Below are 25,032 nucleotides of genomic sequence, written 5' to 3' on the forward strand. Positions count from 1 at the left end.
GATGATATCCTCGCCTTTTCATAGGCACACTTTTAGTAACTCTTCTTTTAGGGTGAAGTCACTAAATACCATCCTCACCATAACTGCCAACTGCGCTGTATCCAATATATCTGTCGACTCATCGAATTGCAGTGAAAACCAGTCACATATTTCCAAGTCATCCTTTAGCTGAGTTTGCATGTCGCTTGAAATTGCATGTATCCAGTTGTCTGATAACTGCAAGCCTTGTATTGCCGACAAAATCTCACGCTTGTTAGAAAATCCCTGAAGCAGGCAATCAGCACCAGTCAAAAATGCTTCCTTCAACAATTCACCATTTTGAAAGGGTTTTTTCTTCTTTGCGAGCAGATGAGCAATTTTAAAGGAAGCAACAGTAGCACTTTTAGACTTTACCACTTGTCTAGTGAAAACAGATTGCTGGGCAGCTATAAGAAAAAAAATCAATCAACTCAAATCAAACCTTTCTCAACTCAGATTTAAGTGGATGGCTAAAGAGCCGTGATTAGTTTGGAAATGGCATTCGACATTGTATTTTCAGCACTGCAACAGTACCATTGCACAATAAGCAAACACATTTCCCTTTATTTTCAATAAAACAATAGGATTCTTCCCACTGTGCATTGAAATAACACATACGTTGTCTTTTATTTGAACCATTCATTTTGGGGCAAAATGTTAAAATAAAAAATCGCAAAACACGAGAAAACAGCAGTATCAGTGCAGCGGAAGAATACTCACATAATATACAGACACACAAGTCACTGACATTCCAGTGCATGTGCAGGCGCAAGCAGGAAAAAAAAAAAAAAAGCGGTGATACACGAGTGACGAGAGGTTGGAACCAACAGCACGTGCATGAGACAGCCTACATCTGCACTACCATGATACTACTGAACCTGGTAGGTCATTCCGGCCAACGAAAATGAGACCAGTTTGTGCTGGGCAGCGCGGAGAGAAGCCGGAGAGAAGCCGCAGCCCCGAGCCTGCCGGGGACAGAGAACATCTGTCCCTGGCAGGCTTGAGGCTGTGGCACTACTTTTCACACCTTATCACTAGGCGGGCACACATACATGCCCCAGCGGGTGCTACAGTACCCGCGGGCACCACTGATCTAAGGTTTTTTGTTTTGTTTTTTTCTGAGGCTGTCTTTCTGTCTAGATTTTGTTGTTGTTAATTTAAAAGCTCAGAAGTCCCTAGCCCTTATCATTGCACAGACAACCTCCAACTCAAGTAACTGATGCTGTGACGTTTGCTGAATTTGAGAATGCTGCCATATATAAGCCTTGAGTTCCCAGCATCCTTCACGGTTATGTCAACAGAGCTACAAGGTATGTGTAGCTTTGAGAATATTGAATATAGGTAGGACATACCCTAAAAGCAATGAAAATTGATCTCAGACATGACCCATTTTCATAATCTATTTTTCTTTGAATGATGGTCCCTATTGTATTCCACTGTGGGCTACACGTATCACCCATGTGCCTGGAGCCACAGGATTTGAAAGTAGTGTCCGTTGATCCACGCATGCACCTGGCTCACCTTGTGCAGGGCCCCCAATGTTTCCATTTACCCTCCCCCCATGTAAATTCTGGGGCAAGACTGCTTAATTCTGTGGTCATGAAAAATCCCAGATTCTATACTTGCAGTATAAAGGCTCTGACGAATAGGGCCATTAACGCCGCTTCGATGTGGGGTTTCCACCTGTCTGCAGATTCAGGCAGGCATCACGCCACCAGTTACACTTTGTCCATCTTTTCAAGGGATCATAGAATCATAGAATCTCAGGGTTGGAAGGGACCTCAGGAGGTCATCTAGTCCAACCCCCAGCTCAAAGCAGGACCAAACCCAACTAAATCATCCCAGCCAGGACTTTGTCAAGCCTGACCTTAAAAACCTCTAAGGAAGGAGATTCCACCACCTCCCTAGGTAACCCATTCCAGTTCTTCACCACCCTACTAGTGAAAAAGTTTTTCCTAATATCCAACCTAAACCTCCCCCTCTGCAACTTGAGACCATTACTCCTTGTTCTGTCATCTTCTACCACTGAGAACAGTCTAGATCCATCCTCTTTGGAACCCCCTTTCAGGTAGTTGAAAGCAGCTATCAAATCCCCCCTCATTCTTCTCTTCTGCAGGCTAAACAATCCCAGTTCCCTCAGCCTCTCCTCACAAGTCATGTGTTCCAGCCCCCTAATCATTTTTGTTGCCCTCCGCTGGACTCTCTCCAATTTATCCACATCCTTCTTGTAGTGTGGGGCCCAAAACTGGACACAGTACTCCAGATGAGGCCTCACCAGTGCTGAATAGAGGGGAATGATCACATCCCTCGATCTGCTGGAAATGCCCCTACTTATACAACCCAAAATGCCATTAGCCTTCTTGGCAACAAGGGTACACCGTTGACTCATATTCAGCTTTTCGTCCACCGTAACCCCTAGGTCCTTTTCTGCAGAACTGCTGCCCAACCATTCGGTCCCTAGTCTGTAGCAGTGCATGGGATTCTTCCGTCCTAAGTGCAGGACTCTGCACTTGTCGAACCTCATCATATTTCTTTTGGCCCAATCCTCTAATTTGTCTAGGATGAGAAGATAGAAATCATAGCATCACAAATGTAGGGCTGGGAAGGACCTCAAGAAGTCATCTAGTCCATTCTCCCTCCCTCCTTCCCCTCGGTGTGCTGAGGCTGGACCAAGTATACCTAGATGAGCCCAGACAGGTGTTTGTCTAACCTGTTCTTAAAACCCTCCAATGACAGGGATTCTATAGCCTCCCTAGGTAACCTGTTCCAATGACTAACTACCCTTTATAGTTTTTTTTCTAATATCCAACATAAATATCCCTTGCTGCAAACTAAGCCGATTACTTCTTGTCCTACCCTCAGTACCGTTAGAGAACAATTGATCACTCTCCCCTGATAAAAGTATTTTACGTATTTGAAGACTGTTCATATGTCCCTTCAGCTTTCTCTGCTCTAGCCTACACATGCACAGTTCAGATTTAAAAATTTTATTAAAGTGAATGTTTGAAATGAAATATACACAGGTTCAGAGGGAAGGTACTGTACATCTGGAGTCAGGCTTGGGTTATGGGGGGTTACAGATATTTGTAAGGATGAAAAGATACATACAAATCGCATAACTGGCATAGACACAGATTGGGGTGCAAGGGTTTTTAAAGTGTCAGTGGATAAGTGGGCTCGGGTACGCCACCCATGGAATGAATAAGGAGTCCAAGTCCGTATCGGTGAAGCGGATAAGTACATGGGTGGGGTGCGTCCCTTGGTCCATCAGGGAAGGGAGTGGATTATTTCCCTGGTCGGCGGCTCTCCTCATATTTCCAAACCTCTTAGCTTTTTTTTTTTTGCTCTCTTTTGAACGCTCTCCAACATTGTTACAGTGTAGTGCCAAAAAATGGACACAATACTCCAGCTGAGGCCTCACCATTGCTAAGTAGAGTGCAACAATTACCTTCTGTGTCTTACCTATGACACTCTTGTTAATATTGTAGAATCATAGGACTGGAAGGGATCTCGAGAGGTCTTCTAGTCCAGTCCCCTGCACTCATGGCAGGACTAAGTATTATCTAGACCATCCTTGACAGGTGTTTGTCTAACCTGCTCTTAAAAATGTCCAATGATGGAGATTCCACAAGCTCCCTAGGCAATTTATTGCAGTGCTTAGCCATCCTGACAGTTAAGAAGTTTTTCTAATGTCCAACCTAAACCTCCCTTGCTGCAATTTAAGCCCATTGCTTCCTGTTAAGAACTACCTCCTTGTAACAACCTTTTATGTACTTGAAAATTTATGTCCCCTCTGTCTTCTCATCTCCAGACTAAACAAACCCAATTTTTTCACTCTTCCCTCATAGGTCATATTTTCTAGACCTTTAATTATTTTTGTTGCTCTTCTCTGGACTTTCTTCAATTTCTTCACATCTTTCCTGAAATGTGGCACCCAGAACTAAACACAATACTCCAGCTGAGGCCTAATCAGTGTGGAGAAGAGCGGAAGAATTACTTCTTGTGTCTTGCTTATGACACTTCTGCTAACACATCCTAGAATGATGTTCGCTTTTTTGCAACAGTACTACATTTTGACTCATATTTAGCTTGTGGTCCACTACAACCCCTTGATCCCTTTCCATAGTACTCCTTCTTAGGCAGTCATTTCCCATTTTGTATGTGTGCAACTGATTGTTCCTTCCTAAGTGGAGTACTTTGCATTTTTCCTTATTGAATTTCATCCTATTTACTTCAGACCATTTCTCCAGTTTGTCCAGCTCATTTTCAATTATAATCCTATCCTCCAAAGCACTTGCAACCCCTCCCAGCTTAGCATTGTCCGCAAACTTTGTAAGTGTACTCTCTATGCCATTATCTAAATCATTGATGAAGATATTGAACAGAACTGGACCCAGAACTGATCCCCGCGGGACCTCAATTGTTATGCCCATAGATTCCAAAATGACATCTTTTTTGCAACAGCCTCACTCTACTGACTCTCATTCCATTTGTGATCTGCTGTAATCCCCAGATCATTTTCTGCAGTACTACAACCTAGCCAGTTTGTTCCCATTTTGTATTTGTACATTTGATTTTTCCTTCCTAAGTTTAGTACTTTGCGTTTGCTTTAATAGAATTTTCTCTTTTTAAATTCTCCAATTTATCAAGATCATTTTGAGTTCTATTCTGAAGGTATGTCTACACAACCCGCCAGATCAGCGGGTAGCGATCGATCTATCGGGGATCGATTTATCGTGTGTAGTGTAGATGCGATAAACTGATCCCCGATCGCTCTCCTGTTGACCGCTGAATTTCAGCTTGGCAAGAGGTGGAAGCAAAGTCGACGGGGGAGCAGGTGCCATCGATCCCGTGCCGCGAGGACGCAAAATAAATGATTCTAAGTTGATCTAAGATACGTCGACTTCAGCTACGCTATTCTCATAGATGAAGTTGCGTATCTTAGATAGATTCCCCCCCCCCCCACCAATGTAGACCAAGCCTAAAACAATGCTCCTCATGCACACTCAGCCCCATGGTGCAGACACCTGACAGTTGTACTTGGCTTGAAGCACAATGTGGTTGACATACCATCTTGTGATTGGCAAAGAGTGTGGTATTTTCCATGTTTTACTGAAGTATTATTAGTATTGTACGCTACATTAACCAGACAATTGGCAGCCAAGCTTCCTTACAGATTCCCAGAAACCCTATCTGTTCTTACTCACATCTCAGTGGCAGTCAAGAGTCTTTCATCTGTTTTACGACAGCAGAAGAAATATTAAGAATAACAATAGTCTCACCTGACAGTTGCATTCTTTCAAATGCTGTTCAATATCATTTCAATCAAACAAAGGATAGCTGCTTTGCTATAGTGGGCAGTTCTGGCCATCAGTCATAAGAGTCTTTGTTAGGATCTTTCTTTCTCTTTCGAGGAAGATAGATGATGATGCAGGATACCAGTGGATTGTCTCTGTAAAGAGGTCAATAAGTTTTCTTAAGAATATATGTAAAATTTCTAAGAAGGGTGAACAAAACTAGCTGCACTGATTATGGGCCTGTTCCAAATAAAGACAATGAAAATTTCTCACTGATTTTCAATGGAAAGGCAGAAGCCTTGCTGGCTATGCTGATAGAGCTTAACTTTCATGAAGAGGCAAATTTATTAAACCTTAAAAAAAACAACCCTTAAATATCAAATTTAGATGATGCAACATTAAAGTTTTAACATTATATCCATATTAACTATCCATTCACACATTTATCCAGTTTTTTTCAGTTGAGTCTGAAAAGCTATACCGTGTGTTAGTTCCCCCTTTCAAGTATGTTTGACAACTTATTTTGGAACTGATTCAATGTCAAATCTGTAATAATTTTGTTGAATTACACTAGTATTAACTATTTGAGCCACAAATCTCTAAATTTTGTCTGTATTTATGGAAATGTTTGGCATCATTCTTCTGTATATAATGTCTTCCACTCATCAGACCCATTAATCACAGATTCACCTATGGACTTGTTTTTCAACTAGTTTATAGTAATTTTACATTTAGCAATCAGCAATACAAAGAATTTAATTTCTAAACTCTTCCCACCTGTTATGGTCATTGTACATTGCTATCGTGTGGTTGGTATTTCAGCTCCTGTTACACTTGTCAGTACTTTTAAAACCTGTACCCAGAATTTCTGAATGTACATGTATTCACTTTTCAGGTAGCAGAAAGCATCTGTCTTTATATGGCACCGAAAAATGTCTGGTAGTTCTTTTTTAACTTTTGTACTATCGGCCACTATACACCTGGGTATATAGTAAGACCTTATAAGGCAGGGGTGGGCAAACTATGGCTCGACAGCCATTTTAATGTAGCCCTCCACCTGCCGCTTGGGAGCGGGGTCTAGGGCTTGCCCTGCTCCGACACTCCAGCCGGGGAGCAAGGTCGGTGGCCACTCCACGCAGCTCTTGGAAGCAGTGGCATGCCCTGTTTCCAGCTCCTATGCATAGGGGCAGCCAGGGGGCTCCGTCCGCACTCTATCCCCGTCTGCAGGCGCCAACCCTGCAGCTCCCATTGGCCAGGAACCATGGCCAATGAGAGCTGCAGGGGCGGCACCTGTGGATGGGGCAGCGCACAGCAGAGCTACCTGGCTGCACCTCCACATAGGAGCTGAAGGGGGGACATGCTGCTGCTTCCGGGAGCCACTAGAGATAAGCGCTGCCTGGAGCCTGCACCCCTGAGCCACCCCTCCCCGACCCCCCACCCCAGTCCTCATCCCCCTCCTGCCCACCAAACCTCTCAGTCCCAGCCCAGAGCACCCTCCTGCACCCCAAACCCTTCATCCTCAGCCGCACCTCTAGCTGAAACCCACCCACCCATGTGCCCCAATCCCCTGCCCCAGCCCAGATCCCCCTCCCACCCTTTGAACCCCTTGGTCCCAGCTCAGAGCACTCCCCTACACCCCAAACCCCTCATTCCCATCCGCATGCCCAGCCAGAGCCCGTACCTTCTCCCACACTCCAACCCCAATTTTGTGAGCATTCATGGGCCACCATACAATTTCTATACCCAGATGTGGCCCTTGGGCCACAAAGTTTGCCCACCCCAGTTATAAGGGCATAAAACTTGATATTATATGCTTGCCAATGCCCATGAGGCTACAATCGATTTGAAGAGACTCACTGAATGTTTAAATAATCTCCTATTGGGAAACATGCTGCAGCAATATCTACGAAATTCCAGGTCTCCTGTGGTGTTAAAGATGCACTTTAATTAACCTATTCAATTTTCAGTCTGGCAGGGAAGAACAGAGTCTAAGTAGTTTTTTTTACATGTAACTTTCTTTTCACTTCAAAGGTTTGTCTGTTCGTTTTTTCTAAATTTTAGCACCAAAATACAAAATATGAGAAGAATTATGATGTGCTGTCCATTTTTTCTAGCTTGTGCAAAAAAGAATATTCAGGTCCAGAGCAAGAAGTCTGCCTAATGTAGGCCTTGGCACACTAACATTCCCTGCCCTCAGATCCTCTGTGGACTCTCACATTTGTTATAGAGATATTAGTCTTTTGTCCGTAATAAAGATTTCAGCATATTTTCTAAATTCTTCTTGATGTGTATATTTTTAAGCCGTCTTGTTGATCAGATATTGTTGGAATGGGTTTCCAAGTCATCTGGTTTTTTTTTTTTCCTTGATGTGGTTTACGGCTTTTGTTTTCATCTTTGAATTTTTTTCCTTCCAGTTTCTCTTGTTTCCCATGGAGTTGATTATTTTCTGTTTCTCCCATATTAGATTCAAGCTTAATTATTTTCACTTTGACAATACAATTTCTTCTATTGATTTTTTTTTAAATATATATAATACTTTGAATAGTTTGGCCAAAGCAAGACCCAAAGTTTGTTTCTTCTGGTCTCTATGTCCACTGTGGCAACAATTTAATACACTTTTGGGGATAAAATTTAATTTTTACTATTTTTAAATGGGCAATTTTGTGCCCTGTAGTTTCGGCTGTTAAACATAGCATTTTTTTGTTGGGGGAAGGCGAGCGTAGGTGCAAGCTGTGATTATTTTTTTATCATCATCATGATCAAAGTGGCTCCAGGGAGGGCATCTCAGACATCTCCTCAAATAAGTTTTTCCATGAGGTTTACTATTTCAGTGCTTCCGTACCAGCTTAGCTGTTGATACTAGATCCCAGCCAGAGAAGAGAGATGTAAGGAGGGGCTGGACATTAAGAGAAGAGTGGTCCACTGTGGCTAGCAGGTTGTCTATGTGCATGTGTAACTCATCAATCACAAAGTACCCTGAACCTTCCAGTGCTGCTTTGGGGGAGGGAGAACACAAAGCTGACAGCTTCACTGTAGTCAGTGGAATTATGCCAGTGTGAATTTTGGCTAATGTGTTTAAAAACTCCTCCAACTAAGAGTTTCTTAATGTACTGGGCTTTAGAGGTGCTTGTGATTGAGGATTTAAATTTAATCTTAGTTTCTATGAAACCTAGACTAACGGGAAGGAATTCATACCCCCATGCATTCATGGATGAGTGTCAGGTCTGAGCTGCCCTAAACATAACTGTAGGCAATTTTCTGGTGGTATAGTTACATTAAAACTCCCTACCCTATCCTCACTGACTCTCCATCTTGCTCTCAATCTAATTATCCCCAGGATCAATAAACTAAACGCTGCCACAATTGCCTTAGTCTTTCTCTAATAAGATTTCACAAAGGTTGGCTAACTTAACTGCCATACTATGCTCACAACTTCTTTACAACTTACCATGAAAGGTTTCACATGTATTGCAAAAATCACACTCACCACTCTTTTCACAGGCAGTTCCAAGTTTCCCATTTTCTATCTGACTGCCCAAACCAGCAGGCTCTCATGTGCTTTTCCTAGTCTAATGACTATTCATGAATGGCAGTGAATAGTCACTGGGCCAGCGAAAGCACTTGAGAATGAGCCGTGAGTGACGTAGCTAGATCAGTGGTTCTCAACATAGGCCATGGCTACACTTGCAAATTTTGCAGCGCTGCAGCAGGGTGTGAAAACACACCCTCTCCAGCGCTGCAAATTGCGGCGCTGCAAAGCGCCAGTGTGGTCAAAGCCCCAGCGCTGTACGTTATTCCCCACAGGGAGATGGAGTACGGACAGGGCTGGGAGAGCTCTCTCCCAGCGCTGGCGCTTTGACTACACTTAGCTTTGAAGTGCAAGTGTAGCCATAGCCCTATTTACTAGGGTTGTCAATTGATCTGTTAACTCATGCGATTAACTCAAATTAACTGCAATTAAGAAAATTAATTGTGATTAATCGCACTGTTAAACAATACCAATTGAAATGTATTATATTTTTGGATGTTTTCTACATTTTCAAATATATTGATTTCTATTACAACACAGAATATAAAGTGTACAGTGATCACTTTATATTACAAATATTTGCACTATAAAAATGATAAATACTATTTAATTCATCTTGTACAAGTACTGTAGTGCAATCTTTATTGTGAAAGTGTAACTTACAAATGTAGATATTCTGTTACATAACTTCACTAAAAAACAAAAGTGTAAAACTTTAGAGCAGTGATTCTCAAACTTTTGTACTGATGACCCCTTTCACATAGCAAGCCTCTGAGTGTGACCCCCACCCTTATAAATTAAAAACTTTTTTTTTTAAATATATTTAACACCATTATAAATGCTGGAGGCAAAGTGGGGTTGGGGTGGAGGCTGACAGCTCACAATCCCCCACATAATAGCCTCATGACCCCCGGAGGGGTCCCAACCCCCAGTTTGAGAACCCCTGCTTTAGAGCTGACAAGTTCACTCAGTCCTACTTCTTGTTCAGCCAATTGCTAAGACAAACAAGTTTTACATTTACGGGAGATACTGCTGACTGCTTCTTATTTACAACGTCACTTGAAAGTGAGAACAGGCGTTCGCATGGCACTTTTGTAGCTGGCGTTGCAAGGTATTTATGTGCCAGATATGCTAAACATTCATGTGCCCCTTCGTGCTTCAGCATTCCAGAGGACGATATTACATGCTGATGATGCTCATTAAAAAATGCTTTAATTAAATTTCTGACTGAATTCCTTGGGGGAGAATTGTATGTCTCCTGTTCTGTTTTACTCACATTCTGCCATATATTTCATGTCATAGCAATCTCGGATGATGATGCAACACGTTTGTTTTAATAACACTTTCACAGCAAAAAACACAAAGAAGGTACCAATGTGAGATTTATATGGACAGATACAGCACTCGACCCAAGGTTTAAGAATCTGAAGTGCTTTCTAAAATCTGAGAGGGATGAGGTGTGGAGAATACTTTCAGATGTCTTAAAAGAGCAACACTCCAATGTGGAAACTACAGAACCCGAACCACCAAAAAAGAAAATCAATCTTCTACTGGTGGCATCTGAGCCAGATGATTAAAGTGAACATGCGTCGGTCAGCTCTACTTTGGATCGTTATCGAGCGGAAACAGTCTTCAGCATGGACACACATCATCTTTAATGGTGGCTGAAGCATGAAGGGACATATGAATCTTTAGCGCATCTGGCACGTAAATATCTTGCAATGCTGGCTACAACAGTGCCCTGTGGAAGCCTGTTCTCACTTTCAGGTGACATTGTCAACAAGACGTCGGCAGCATTATCTCCTGCAAATTGTAACCAAACTTTTTTGTCTGAGCAATTGGCTGAAGTAGGACTGAGTGGACTTGTAGGTTCTAAAGTTTTACATTGTTTTATTTTTGAATGCAGTTATATTTTGTACATAATTCTACATTTGTAAGTTTAACTTTCATTATAAAGAGATTGTACTACAGTACTTGTATTAGGTTGTAATAAAAAAATAAAATGAGCACTGTACACTTTGTATTCTGTTCTAATTGAAATCAATATTTGAAAATGTAAAGAACATCAAAAAATATTTAAATAAATGGTATTATTGTTTAACAGTGTGGTTAATTGCTATTTTTTTAATTGCTTGACATCTCTACTATTTACCAGTGTGGGCTGTATCTACCTGTATGGCCCTGAAGATGACCACATAGCTCAGTTGTTCTCAACCTGTGGCCTGTATCAATCTAGTTTTCAGGTGTACAGCAGGGCTCAGCTAGGATATGGGGCATCCAAGTGCCTGCTCCAATGCCTATAGAAAGTGGCGCTGCTTCTGAGGAGAAATGGAAAGAGCCCACTACCAGAATATCCCACTGCCTAGGGAGCACTGTAGGAGGTTCAAATTCAGATAATTGAACCTGCCTGGGATAGTTCCCCAACACTTGGCTAAAGGCTACAAGGGAGGCTGCTTGTCTCAACATGGCCAAACCCAAAAGACCGGATCTGGGTGAAACGAACCCTTGTTTCAACGTGACAAAGTATTTTCAACGTTTCATTTCTCCAAAAAGAGTTTTTAAAAATCCACTGTCGGTTTGCCTTGACCGACCCTCAGAACAGCTCACCAGGGCAAGGAACCAAAACGCCACTGGGGGCCCAGCTCTGCCTTGCCAAGGGGGGGGGGGGGGGAGCTGAAGGGCCAGCCGCGTGCTCCGAGGCCGGCGGCGCCCCCCCTGCCACCTCCTTCAGCTGCGGGCTGGAGGCCGCTCCCCGAACGCCGGCCGAGCCACCAGCAGGTTCCCGGCCCCGCGCTAACGCAGCGCCCGCCCAAGCCGCCTTGGCCGCCGGGGGCAGGGTGGGGCGGGGCGGCGCACGTGCGCGGTGGGTGAGCCGCGGAACAGGCCGGACCCAGGGGGCCCGCAAGGCAGGGGCAGCGCAGCAGCGCCCCCCGCGAAGCCCTTCGCCTCGACACCTCCCCCACGGGGCTACGGGAGCCTGGTGGGAGAAAAACTGCCACTGAGCAGGCGATGTCGAGGCTAGAGCGTCCCGACGCCGGGACTCTCTAACAGGCACCGCACGCTCCTCTCTATGGTTGGGCCCGCCTCCTGAGCCCTTGGCTGCGAGCGCACAGCACGGAGCGGTTGTGGAGGTGCCACCATGATGAACAGCGGTGGAATCGGGGTGCCGCTCGGCTTCCCCTTGGGCCCTACCTCCGTCATCCAAGTCACCAACCTCTCCTCGGCGGTAACCAGCGAGCAGATGCGGACGCTCTTCGGCTTCCTGGGAGAAATCGAGGAGCTGCGCCTTTATCCCCCAGAGTAAGTGAGGCCTTGCCCGGGCCATAGAGAGGAGGAGGAAGAGAGGGGCCCAGAGAGGCTTGTGGGATGCCGCGAAGGCCATCTTGATTATGGGCGGCCGGCCCATCTCTATGGCGTTGGGGTCACGTGATCCCATTTATCTGTGCTTTACCGCTCTACGGGAAGGAATGTTGCCCGAAGCTAAGATGGCGGCCGCCGCCCGCTGCCTGGAACCTGCCCCTCCCCCAGCCACAGGGAGGGAGCCTCGGGGTCTCTGTTGTCTCCGCTCCGACCCAGAGCGGCCTCTGTAGCCTAGTAACCGGAGTCGGGGCTGCGGGCTCCCCAGGCGTCAAGTACCTTGGGCTCAGCGACTGTAGAAAAGTGAACCTGAGTCGTCCCCCCGCCGGCTGTCCTGGAGCCTGACACTTCCCTGAGCCCCCTAGTTTCCTCCTCCCTGCATCGCCACTCCGGCCCTTGCCCTGAACCTTCGCCCACTCTGGTCTCAGTCCTGAATCCCCCGTGAGGGGACTCTCCTCTGAACCTACCCCCAATGATGGGAGCCTGCTCCCACTCTCGTCCCCCAGTGAGTGGAGCTGTTCACACACACACACACACACACCCCCGTCCCTGCCCGATGAGGGGGGCCTCGTTTCTTACCCCCTCTCTGGGACTAAACTAAAGCCCACCCCGATGGGGGAGTCTCCTCTCTACCACCCGGCCCTAAACCTCACTCTGGTGATGGAGTCTCATCTCTGTTTATAAAGAATATAAGCTCAGAAGTAGTTCCAGGTTACCTGTCCTTAAGCCCACCTACCAATTTTTGTTGTTTTACAGTCTTGCTTTCCTATTTTTTTAATGTATTGCTCTGTAAAAGGTGTACACAAAGGGGAAAGTGATTATTACTTTAAATAATGAAACTGGCCTTACACTAAGTGTTCTGAAATGATTACAGTAAACAAGGTTGAAAAAAGAGAAAAATAACTAATTTTTTCTAACAATAATAGTCTTGAGTTCTTTGTGAATGTGTAACCACAGTACGTAAAACATTTTCAGACATTAGCATGATTTTTTTTGATGGTTTAAGTTTAATGTGACCCTTTTAAATATTTGCTGGGCTTATGGGTGGGACTTCACAGCAGCAAATAGGAAAAGGGAGAAGGCACTTTTTCCAGATGACATCTCTGTCCTTTGAAACTGAAAGTATATGTATCACTGAATGTTTGAAAGCTATAAATAGGGATGCAGGGTAGGGGGAAATAAGGATACTTCCATCAAAATATATTGGACTAGGAAATTTCTAAATGAGGAATGTTTAAAAAAATCCAAAATGAGATTTAAGATCTTATTGACATACTTACAATACAATCTTCTATACTCACAGGGAGAAACTTAAAATAGCCTTAACATAGCACTTATATGCTATATTTTATTTTAAAATTGCTCTCCAGATATTTGCTAATTAACATGAGTTTTCTTCCAAATGTATGGTTGAATGCAGCTGTTGATCTCATTTATTATTGTTTTATATTGTAAGAAAAGTGGATGCTCCTTTCACACCATAGAGAAATCTGTTTATGCAATAAATAGTATATATTTAAAACTTAAACTGAAATCCAACACCATAGCAAATCTTAATTTACATGTGCATGTTAAAAGGATTTAAACCTCAGCTATGGTGGATCCATTCTGTGTTCAGAAATGTTGTGGGATAGAGGATATATTCCCATTTTTCTGTAATTTTATTTTAGATTTTATTTTATTTTATTAAAACCTCTTTTAAAATAAAAATTAATACATAATCTAGTGCCAAATGGTACTGGAGTTCCAATACTTGACATGGTTTGCAATTAATATTTTAGATAAAACTGAGGCTTTTAACTAATTTCTTTTGTGAACCAACAATAACATACTTGTTGACAATTAAAATTAAAAGTAGGCTTTCTAAACACAGCAGTCATTTGAAAAACACTTTTTTAAACATTAAGACAAGCACAGGGAATAATATATATATGCATTAGTAGCAAAAGCATATTTAGGAAAAAGTCCTTTGAGTTAACAAAATGACAGCAACGAATGTCAGACAGGAATTCAGTACAGAATGTTGAGAATACTTTTCTGATTTCTTTTTGTTACATATTTATTGGGTTTAGATTTTAGAATGGAATTACATTTCCAAGAATCTTCCTCAAAGCTTTAAGAACCTAACCCCCACTATAGATACAGCTAGTCAACCTCGCTACCACCTCTCAAGGGTGTGTATTTACTACAGCAACAACAAAAAAACCCACTTCCATTGCTGCAGCAAGTGTCTGTACTACAGCAGCATAGTTGCAGCTCTGTCACTGTAGTGTTTATAGTGTAGACAAGTCACATCTTGTGTAGCAATATGGAAAAGATTGGGTGGCATATTGCTGAAATCTCTGAGTGAGGCTTTTTCAGATTTTATTTTGGGGGAATATAATCAAGGTATTTTTGTTTAAAAAATAAATATATGAATGCTTGCTGGCAGGGGAGTAGAGGAGTGGGGGGAATAAGGGTAAGATGGAGGTTTGGAAGTGCAAGAAGATGTGGATAAATGGGGATGTGAGAGCAGTTGGGGGCTTTGGGGAGTACACATGGGGGTGAGTGGCAGAAGGGCTGGGGGAAAACAGGTATAGGTGACTGTTGACCTCACATTTTCCCCTTCTGTATATGTGCCAGGATCTGGGTAGTCTGAACCCCTCTTTCTACCTCTCATGTGAGCTGGGATCTGGGAGTCTGCTCCCCAGGGGGCACTCTCTGCCCACTGTGTGTGCCAGCACTGGGCCTCTGAGAGTAAATATATATATAATTTTCCTTTTAACATCATCCATGGACAATATTTTTTGTATGTATATTCCGCGTACCAGGACTCCTTGTGCTAATAGACTATTTATGGGTCCTACCATCTCCTTCAGTCCAAGACTGTGACTCTTCGTTTTTTAATGCCAGTACTGGAGACAGTTTGTAGCTGTCCACAAGACCCAAAGGCTTGCTCACACACCGCAGACTGGCTGTCAACACTCCTCCCTTTTCCATTGAACTCCCTGCTTTTAAGCATCTTTTTACCTCATTCCATTGTCTGCCTTAGGGGACCAAATGGCTTCAGGGGCTTTACTTCCCAAACAGGACCATCCACTACCTTCCTTTGCTCTGTTTGTTTCCTCCTGCGTTATCATGGCAGAGCAAGCCAAAGGTTAAGAGGTCCCTATGTGAGGAGATGCCCAGAAAATACAGAGGAGAAGCTCTGCCAGACTTGGTCCCAACCCACTGTTGCTTTGCTAAGGCTCAGTGTTTGTATGGCTTTTAGTAACCTCTGCATTCCCTTGCAGCAGCTGAGATTCCTCTGGAGACACCACTGCAAAATCTGTTCAGTCCTCTTTAGCTCTTGAGTCTCACCAAACCAGACCATTCACACCAATCAAGACTCTTTGAGGTAAATCTGAAAAGCTACCTGATCCCTTGCTCCATTCCACCTCTGAAGGGCGTCTGGTCCCATCCTAACCTCTTAAGTAGGTCAGTGAGTCACTTGGCAAAAAAATAGAATATCCTTTTTCCCCATGAGAAAGATCCGGGCTCTTAAGGATGTTTCCTTGTTCTTTCTCTTCACCTACGTTTCAGATGATGATTAGCCTGCTTAGCTGAAGATCTCTCCTCTAAGGTAATACAAGAACATCTTCCTTATGAGTGTGACTACACCCCCATAAAAGACAAAAGTAAACTCTAAAAGCCAAAAATCTCATCTCCTTCCTTCAATTCTAGCTCTTTTCCTAAAGAATTGGTTTTGGATCGCAATAATTCTGAGAAGCAGGAGTCTCTCTTTCTCTCAGCTGTTTGTGACAATAGGAAAGAAGGCAGTAGCTCCATAGAGTAAATGTGCATGTGCAGGCTAAAGCAAATACATAAAATTAAATCAGAATTCACCTTCCTTCTTTCTTCCATTTAAGAATTCATTTGGGAAGTTTGGGAAACTCCTGACAAAGGAGAAGTCTCCGTCAAAAAGTTCTTCAATTCTTCAACTTCTTGATCTTCCTTAAAGTTGATGCAGCAATGACGTCCCTGGCAAAGATTGTGGTAACTCCTGCTAAGGGGAATTTCTTTCTAACCGCTCTTCACTGGGTGATAGAAGAAACACTTAGAAAGAATTTTGAAACTTCTTCATTAACTCTTAAAACTGTTGTTTTAAAAATTGTCCGATGGAGAATCTTGGTAAATTACTCTCGCCGTTAAGAATTTATGCCTTATTTCCAGTCTGAATTTTTCTAGCTTCAGCTTTCACATACTCCCCTGACTCCACCCTGCAGAATTCCTGTGCTTCCCTGCTGAAAATGACAGGGAAGCAAAAGGAAGCCGCAGCAGGGGGGAGGGGATGACCATGGGTGCAGGGTTTTGGGGTTTTTTTTGGGGGGGGGAGGGGGCTTGTCCCTCCAAACAAAGGCAAGGCGTGGGGAGGCACACAGGTTTATGTGCCACTGCTCCTCCCCCACCCCCCAAAAAATTCTGCAAGCGCAGAGCTGCCCATCTGAAGGAGGCTTCCTCTCAACTCTGCTGACACTGCTGCTCTATGCCACCTCTGCAGCTGAATGCCGCCTCCGGGGTCCTAGAGCCAGTTGTGCTCTCCTTCTGTGTGCTGGGAGCCTTCCTGTTTTCTGTGCAACAGTGAGTGTCCATGGTGGGGCTGGGTAAGGGGGGTGGGGGAATGAGGGAAGAGAGGATGGGGAGAAGAGGCAGTGGTGAAGGAAGGGGAGAGAAATGGGGGAGAGGGAGATGGAGAAGGGGAGAGGGGAATTGCAGGAGGAAAGCGGGAGCCCATCATGCAGCGTCCCCTCGGCAGCAACTGTGCCTCACCTGTTAAGCAAGCCCATTGAACCCTCTACACTTGGACTCCTCTGAGCCCCCCACACCCAGACCCCCACCCCGCTGATCCCCAAGCAGCTGCACCTGGACTCCCACCCCATCAAGCTCCACTCCCCCAGAACCTGGACCCTCCCACGGAGCCCCCCCCCCCCCACCTCCTGCTGAGCCCCAATCACCTTCACCTGGATCCCCTGCAGAGTCCCATTGCCCCTGCACCCGGAACCGCTCCAGGAAGCCTTTGTGCATCCAGATCTCCCACTGAGCCACATGCACCTAGATTGCCCCACACAGAAGCCTCTCAACCCACACCTGGATCCCCCCACACTAAGCCCCTCCACACTTGGATCCTGCTGGGCTGAGCCTGCCTACCCAGACCTCGTGCACCTGGCGTAGAGGGGCAGGCCCAGCCTGCACTGTGTCTGGGTCAGGTGCAGCCTCACTGCCGAGTCCCTGCACCGGGGTAGGTGAGGGCTTTAGGGTGATCTCCCACCTCAATGCAGTCAGTGGCCTGTGCTTTCCACTGCCATGCTGGAACCATATTTATTTATTGACAAATAAAATTTGCAGAATTTTAAAATATTGTGTGCAGAACTTCTAATTTTTTGGCACAGAATTCTCTCAGGAGTATTTTCCATCAACCCACATTGATTTACATTAATCACTGTCTTCCTTTAGTTCTTTATTAATCAAGTTCCATATCAACCGCTCCATTATCTTGTTCAGGATCGATGTCACGCTGACAGTTCTGTAATTACCTGGGTCATCCTTTTACCCTTTTTAAAAATCAGCATAATGTTACCTTTCTTCTGATCTTTTGGAACTTTTCCAGTGTTCCAAGGCTTATTGAACGCTCCTCAGCAAGCTCCCCAGCCTGCTCTTTTAAAACTCTTGGATGCAAGACTTTAAAATGTCTAAATGAGTGAATTGGCTAGGGTAACCAGATAACAAATATGAAAAATCGGGATGGGGGTGAGGGGTAATAGGAGCCTATATAAGAAAAGGATTGTCCCTATAAAATCGGGACATCTGGTCACCCTAGAATTGGCTTCTCTATCAGCTTTCAACTACTCTTCTAATAAGAGTGATTCAGAAGATAAAAAAGGAGGTGACGGTGGTCATGGGTCAAACAGTCCATTGTACTCAGACCTAGTGGAAGATTGCATGGAGATTTCTGGGACATCATCTTTCCTAGAGGCCTGCTTATGCATTCCAGTCAAAACTACATGAACCTAACAGCTTGGTGTTAGCAGCAAATCCTAAACAAAATAAGAGAGTCCTCTAGAGCAGTGGTCTCCAAAATGGGGGGCGTGGCAGGAGGAGCGCTGCTGGGGGTGGGGGGGCGACGAGCAGGAAAACTGCCCCCCTCCCTCCCGGCAGGGCCACCCGGAACACAGGGGCTTTAGGGCCCTGGGCTAAGGGGGCTCTGGGGCCCCAGCCTGCAGCTCCAAAGCCAGTTTCAGAATGTGGCCCTGAGTCCTCTGGCCCGTGGAGGAGCAGAGGCAGCCGCACAGCCAGCGGCCGCAAAGAAGCGGCGCTTTCCCCTACAGCCCACTTCATCAAAAGCTTATGCTCAGATAAATTTGTTAGTCTCTAAGGTGCCACAAGTACTCCTGTTCTTTTTGCAAATACAGACTAACACAGCTGCTACTCTGAAACCTGTCAGAGTCTACTGAATCTAAAGCATTTTGGGGTGGGGGTGGGGACCCAACCCTCCCCCCCAAAAACCCAATAAATCTCTAGTCCTTAGGGGTTCAAAGTTAGCCTTTTAAATGTGAAGCAAGAATAGATTGATTTCTTATCAATTTCATTCCTTCCTTAAATGCCTGGGTCACCCAAATCCTCCATAGCCAGGTGGATACATATTGTGTTGCAGAAGCTTACTCAGCTGCAGATAAACCAGTTCCAATAGAGCTCAGAGCCCAGTCCACATGTTTCTCTGTGTACAGTAACTCCTCACTTAACGGTGTAGTTATGTTCCTGAAAAATGCGACTTTAAGTGAAACAATGTTAAGCAAATCCAATTTCCCCATAAGAATTAATGTAAATAGAGGGGATTAGTTTCCGGGGGGGGGGGGGGGAATTGCCAGACAAAAGGCATTATATACATTTTAAATAAGCAATTTAATACGGGTACTGTACAATAGTTGGGAGGTGCCCCTGCCTTATCCTACACAGGCACAGCCCACTGGCACTGGAGATGAGGCAGGCAAGGAGGCTGAAGGTGCTGTAGGCTAGGAGAAGCACGTTGTGCAGCAGCGGCAGCTTCCCCTACTCTGCAAGCACCGGGGGGGGCCTCAACCCTCAGCCCACCCACTCCCTCCCTTCCTCCAAGTCCCCATCCTTGATCTGCCTCTTCTCCCCCCCCCCACCTCCCCCTTTACTTCCCACACTGCGTCCTTGCTCCTCCCCCTCCCTCCCTCCCCTCCATTCTAAAGCCGCAAGCCAGCTGGTTGCCTGGGGCGGGAGGGAGAGGGAAGCTTGCATGCCGCGTCCTCGCTCCTCCTCCTTCCCTCCTGCCCCCAAAATGCCGCAAGCAAGCTGATTGCCGCAGGCAGGAGGCAGGGAAGGGAGGGGGAGGCGTGCCGAGTCCTTGCTCCTCCCCCCTCCCTCCTGCCGGGACAATCAGCTGGCTTGCAGCATTTAGGGGGCAGGAGGGGGGGGAGGGAGGAGCACGGACTTGGCACGCAGGCTTCCCCTCCCTCCACCCGTCTCCTGCCTGGAGCAATCAGCTGGCTTGCGGCATTCGGGAGACAGGAGAGGGAAGGGGAGCCTGTGCACTGAGTCCTCACTCCTTCCCCCTCCTGCCCCCAAAACGCAGCAAGTCAGCTGATTGCTGCGGGCAGGGGAGAAGGGGGAAGGCGCTGATCCATGGGGTCTGCCGGCAGGCGGGAGGCACTGTGTGTGGCGGGGGCGGGTACATAGGGAGGCTGCCAGCTGTGGAGAAAGCAGGCAGCCAAACAGCGTAAGAGTGGAGCATTGCACAACTCTAAATGAGCATGTTCCCTAATTGTTCAGCAATGTAACAATGAAACTACATTAACCGGGACCACTTAAAGTGAGGAGTTACTGTATACCATTCTGCTTAGGGGTATGCATTTTTCACACTCTGAGCAGCATAGTTATGCTGGCCTAATTATCTAGTTTAGACCAGGCCTACGTTGCTCCGCAGAAGCATTCTTTTGTGGGAAGAAGGGGAAATGTGCTTTTTTCTGTTCTCCTAATCTCTCACTCACGTATTTATTTTTTCTTCCCTCTTGCTGTGTCCCAAATGCCTCTGACTGGGGGAGAGATCAGATCCAGAATGGCAAACTTTTCACCTAATGACTATCTTTCTGGAAATGACCCCCTCCACTCCAATCTACTCATGCTCCGAAATTTAAGTGCCCCTGGGTTCCTATGCAATGATTCTTCAGGTTCATTTAAATAGTTAATATGGTGAAATAAGTATCAGAGGGGTAGCCGTGTTAGTCTGGATCTGTAAAAGCAACAAAGAATCCTGTGGCACCTTATAGACTAACAGACGTTCTGCAGCATGAGCTTTCGTGGGTGAATACCCACTTCTTCAGATGTAAGCGGATCTGATGCATCTGAAGAAGTGGGTATTCACCCACGAAAGCTCATGCTGCAGAACGTCTGTTAGTCTATAAGGTGCCACAGGATTCTTTGTTGCTTTTATGGTGAAATAAGGCATTTCTGTTGAGAAGTTTATGTTCTGCTAATTAGGATTTAGTAATTGCACACAGTTCTGGAAGTACTCAACTGGAGTGAGGACTTAAGGGGTGTAAGCAACCTCAAGTGCCTCATGGAAGGTCTGAACTGTTTCCAGTATTTGCAGGAAGAGAGCCACTGTTTAAATATATCTGACAGGATTAGAGGCCAGTCTCAGAAAGGAAATAATCAAATAGCAAATTTTCCATTGTTGGCTGCTTTATTAAAGACATTGTCACATGAGCTTCTTCTGGGTCTTGCTGAATGCAATTCGCAAATCCCAATAATATCACATTTTGTGCCTGTTCTTAGTCTTTTAAGACCTCCGACATACCACTAATCTACTTTTGACTTGAGAAATATAAAGTAAATATTTGTACAATGGATATAAACCCTTTTTAGAGAACACTTCTGACCGATTTATTTTAAAATTATTTTAACTGATTTCATTGTGCATAGTTAGGCTTAAAGGATTATATTTTTTTATCAGTACATGTCGGCAAATGTCAATTTCACCCTAGGCATGCAAATATTTTCCTCAATAATAATAAAAATGTACAGATAAGCAAAGTTAGAAAAATGCTGCTTGAGAACTTACTAGAGTTTGATTTAAGAATATTTACTTTGTCAATATTACATGTTAAAAATACACAATTTGGTTTTTTATTACTATAAAGTTTTATCTTTTTGAATATTAGCATCTACTAAAATTAAATAAGTATTGCCAACCACCCTATAATTTCCCCCAATTGCAAACATTTTAATAGATTAAAATAAAAAAAGCTTAAAAATTAACATCAATATTATCCCTCAAAATTGTTTTTTAAAAACTTTAATTTCTGCCAAGCCTATGCATAGTATATGGTACACAGATATGAACTTGACTGGTCAAGACCATGGCATTTAGAAGAAATAAGGCTAAAACCTTGATTAATAGGGTGTCTAATGAATATGCTGGCAGATATTTATTGTTTTGTCTTCTGTGTTTCACCTTAATCTGATCTGTGAGTTTTTTCATGACAAGGTTATTACATACTTTAATACATCATGCTAAAGTAGCAGATAGAGCCCTTCTTTCCACTAGTAAGCTAAGACCAATTTTCCTGCTACGGTAGAACATTTTTTTATTAACAAGAATGAACAGGGTCTAATTAAGGGCATAGACACGAAAGTCAATTAATATGTGCTGATGTCTGGAGGACCCACTACAGATGACTTAATTTTGTGCTCTGCAGTAAGTGAACAAAGGCTATTTGGGAAAAGAAAGATTAAATGTTCTCCATTTATTGACAAGTGTGCTATAGTTCAATTTACATTATGATTTTTTGATTATACTGATAAATGTTCTATAGCAGGTTTTCTAAAGGCACTAGTGCCTTATTAATAGAAGACCTCATAGCTACACTCTGCCACTATTAAATCCTTTCTAAGAGGAAGATAGTACAATTTTTGTGTGTGGATGAGAAATGAGTGATTCAGTAAGTTTTTGCTATAGATGTCTTCCTGTGAATGTATATAAGTAAACTAAAAAAGACTTTTGAGGAAAACTAAAATCTGTGTTTTCATGACACTAAGTGATGTTTCCTTTTTATTTTGCAGCAATGCTCCTCTTGCTTTTTCCTCCAAAGTATGTTATATTAAGTTTCGTGAAGCATCGAGTGTTGGTGTGGCCCAGCATCTAACTAACACCGTTTTTATTGATAGAGCCCTGATAGTCGTACCCTGTGCAGAAGGTTGGTATTTCAGACATTCTTCTGTAATGTTGGTCTTTGTCCTATATGTTAATTACCTTTAGCTTTCCCAGAAACTGGCAAGTAACTGATGCTCTTCTTTTTATTTTTCCCCCTCATCTTTTTGTAAGCAAAATTTTAGATTTGAAAAAGGTAAAAAGTATAAACTGTTAAAAGAAAACATAGTAAAATATGTTGGCTACACTTTTAAACATCTTTTGTATACATTTAGCAGTAACTATGCATAAGCAAAATTAATAAGTTAATTTAAATTACTAGTTTTTCCATACTTGTATATGGAAATACTTGAAAAAACTTTATGAAATAAGACTGCTATCCTCCAGTCTGATCCACATGAGCAGACCCTCATGCCTATCCAGAGTCTTCATTCACGCCAGTGTGTTTCTGCAAAGGTGAGGGAGTCTCCCTGCACAGATCAGATTGCAGTTCAGGGCCTAACTGTGCTTTGGTTTATTGTTGTTTTTAAAAAGTTTAGTAATCCTTTTAGTATACCTCTTAAATTATAACATCAATTAAGCTGCAACTTCATTTGGGACCAGATTTGTAAAGGCGTATATAGGAATTGCTGCACTCAGCATTGCAATACCTAACTAGTTTAGAAATCAGTCTCTTTTTCTAGTGAGATTTAGGCACTATGGAGCCTAAATCCTTCAGAAAATGAGACTGAGACTTCTAAATGAGTTAGGCATTGTAGTGCTGAGTGCAGCAATGCCTGTATGCATTTTAAAATCTGAGCCTTAAGCTAAATTTAGATAAATTATTTAATCAAATCTTTAAATAAAACTTCAGAACTGGACTGTCTTCAGGCATTCCAGTTCTAATGTTAAGTACAGGCATGACTAAGTATTTTGTCAATTTAGGTTTCTCCAGAAGAAATATTTTCAATGTTTATGGTTCCATTTACTACTTGAATATAAAATGTTCGAGTTACTAGTTAAGCGCTTTGCAAATTGTGGTCTTGATACTGCAGTCTGATGCACATAGACAGATCTGTGTACATATGCAGTGCCCCATTGACTTCATTGGGATGCCATGTGGCATTTAGGCCAGGCCTACACTTAAAATTTATATCAGCATAGCTACGTTGCTCAGAGGTTTGAAAAATCCACTATAGCTATGCTGACCTAACCCACTCTGATGATGCAGTTAGGTTCCATCAGTCTAGTGACTGCCATTCAGGGAGGTGGATTACCTACAGTGACAGGTAAAATCCATTCGATTGCTGTAGGAAGTGTCTACGTTACGGTACTACAGCAGCGTAGGTATAGTGCCATAGCTATGCTGGTTTAGTGATTGTAGTATAGGCAAGCCCTAAATGTCTGTCCACATAGATCAAATTGTAGGATCTGGGCCATAAGTCCATAGAAATCACTTTCTTAAACCAGTGGAATGCAGCCATCTTTAGGTGTACATACCAGCTGTCTTACCTTGCACAGGAAATCAGAGTAAGCTAATGGTAATCTGCAAAGCTAATACATCTGTTGAATGCCACCACTAACCACATAGTCAGTTAGTTAATAAATCTTAATTGATCTTTTAAAAAAAATACTGTTTGGCTCCACAAAGTCTGTTTTTTGGCTTCTTTGGGTTTGTTAACAGTACCCCCAAGAGAGCCTTATTTTGGCACAGCAAACATACCAAGAGTTGTTGCTTGAGTTCTGTGCCTACAGCAGGGGTGGGCAAACTTTTTGGCCTGAGGACCACATCGAGGTTCCAAAACGGTATTGAGGGTTGGGTAGGGAAGGCTGTGCCTCTCCAAACAGCCTGGCCCCTCCCACTTCCCACCCCTGACTGCCCCCCGCAGAACCCCTGACCCATCTAAACCCCCCTGCTCCTTGTTCCCTGGCTGCCACCATCTCCCCCCCTCCCCCACGGGACCCCTCCCCGCTAACTGTACCCTTGGGACCCCACCCCATCCAACCCTCCCTGCTCCCTGTCCCTGACTGCCCTGCCCCCTATCCACACCCCAGCCCCCTGACAGGTCCCCCCGGGGACTCCCATGCCTATCCAACTGCCCCCTAGCTCCTGAATGCCCCTCGGGACCCTCTGCCCTTTATCCAACCCCCCTGCTCCCTGTCCCCTTATCATGCCACTCAGAGTACCAGGACTGGCAGCTGCGCTGCCTGGCCGGAGCCAGCCATGCCACCATGCTGCCCAGCAGGAGCTTGCAGCTCCACTGCCCAGAGCACTGGCGGCACCGCGAGCTGAGGCTGTGGGGGAGGGGAGACATCTGGGGAGGGGCCGGGAGCTCAAGCGCCAGGCGGGATGGTCACACAGGCCAGATGTTGCTTGCGGGCTGTAATTTGCCCATCTCTGGCCTACAGAATGATCCATACTGGGATATCTGTAGCAATCTCAACAGAGCAAGCAGACTTTCATGGATCCTTGAAAGTATTTTTTGTAAAGGTTATTTAAATCTTATTTATGTGCTACTACGCCCACAACCATGTTAATTTGGGCATACAGCACACATTTCTGAGCTTCATAGAGTATAGGTTTTGATTTTTTACATTTACCTTTAAGTCAGGGAGAAAAGAATAATACTGTATCCAATTGAAACTGCAAAAGGAATCCA

The 25,032-nt window shown here is 44.2% G+C and overlaps 2 protein-coding genes across 10 annotated transcripts in view; one reads left to right on the forward strand and one right to left on the reverse strand.

The window, feature by feature from the left end:
* The window catches only part of LOC120408226, a 50,861-nt gene extending 38,233 nt beyond the window's left edge, over positions 1–12,628 (reverse strand). For 6 of the 8 annotated variants that reach the window (XR_005600541.1, XR_005600540.1, XR_005600542.1 and 3 more), the window contains exons 1-2: positions 12,037–12,170; positions 5,301–5,470 (exon numbers count right to left, since the gene is read on the reverse strand). The gene's annotated coding sequence lies outside the window, so the exon portion shown is untranslated. Of the gene's footprint in view, positions 1–5,300; positions 5,471–12,036; positions 12,189–12,480 lie in introns of those variants that run through there. The other 2 variants (XR_005600547.1, XR_005600545.1) reach the window with 2 other exon arrangements.
* SREK1 (splicing regulatory glutamic acid and lysine rich protein 1) overlaps positions 11,848–25,032 on the forward strand; it is a 47,002-nt gene continuing 33,817 nt past the window's right edge. Inside the window, exons 1-2 of one of the 2 annotated variants that reach the window (XM_039544903.1) lie at positions 11,848–12,144; positions 22,306–22,439. In XM_039544903.1, the coding sequence (XP_039400837.1) occupies positions 11,984–12,144; positions 22,306–22,439 (295 nt within the window). In that variant the 5' untranslated portion in view covers positions 11,848–11,983. Of the gene's footprint in view, positions 12,145–22,305; positions 22,440–25,032 lie in introns of those variants that run through there. The other variant, XM_039544904.1, reaches the window with a different exon arrangement.

This window comes from Mauremys reevesii, linkage group 6 (assembly GCF_016161935.1).
Source record: "Mauremys reevesii isolate NIE-2019 linkage group 6, ASM1616193v1, whole genome shotgun sequence".
NCBI lineage: Eukaryota > Metazoa > Chordata > Testudines > Geoemydidae > Mauremys > Mauremys reevesii.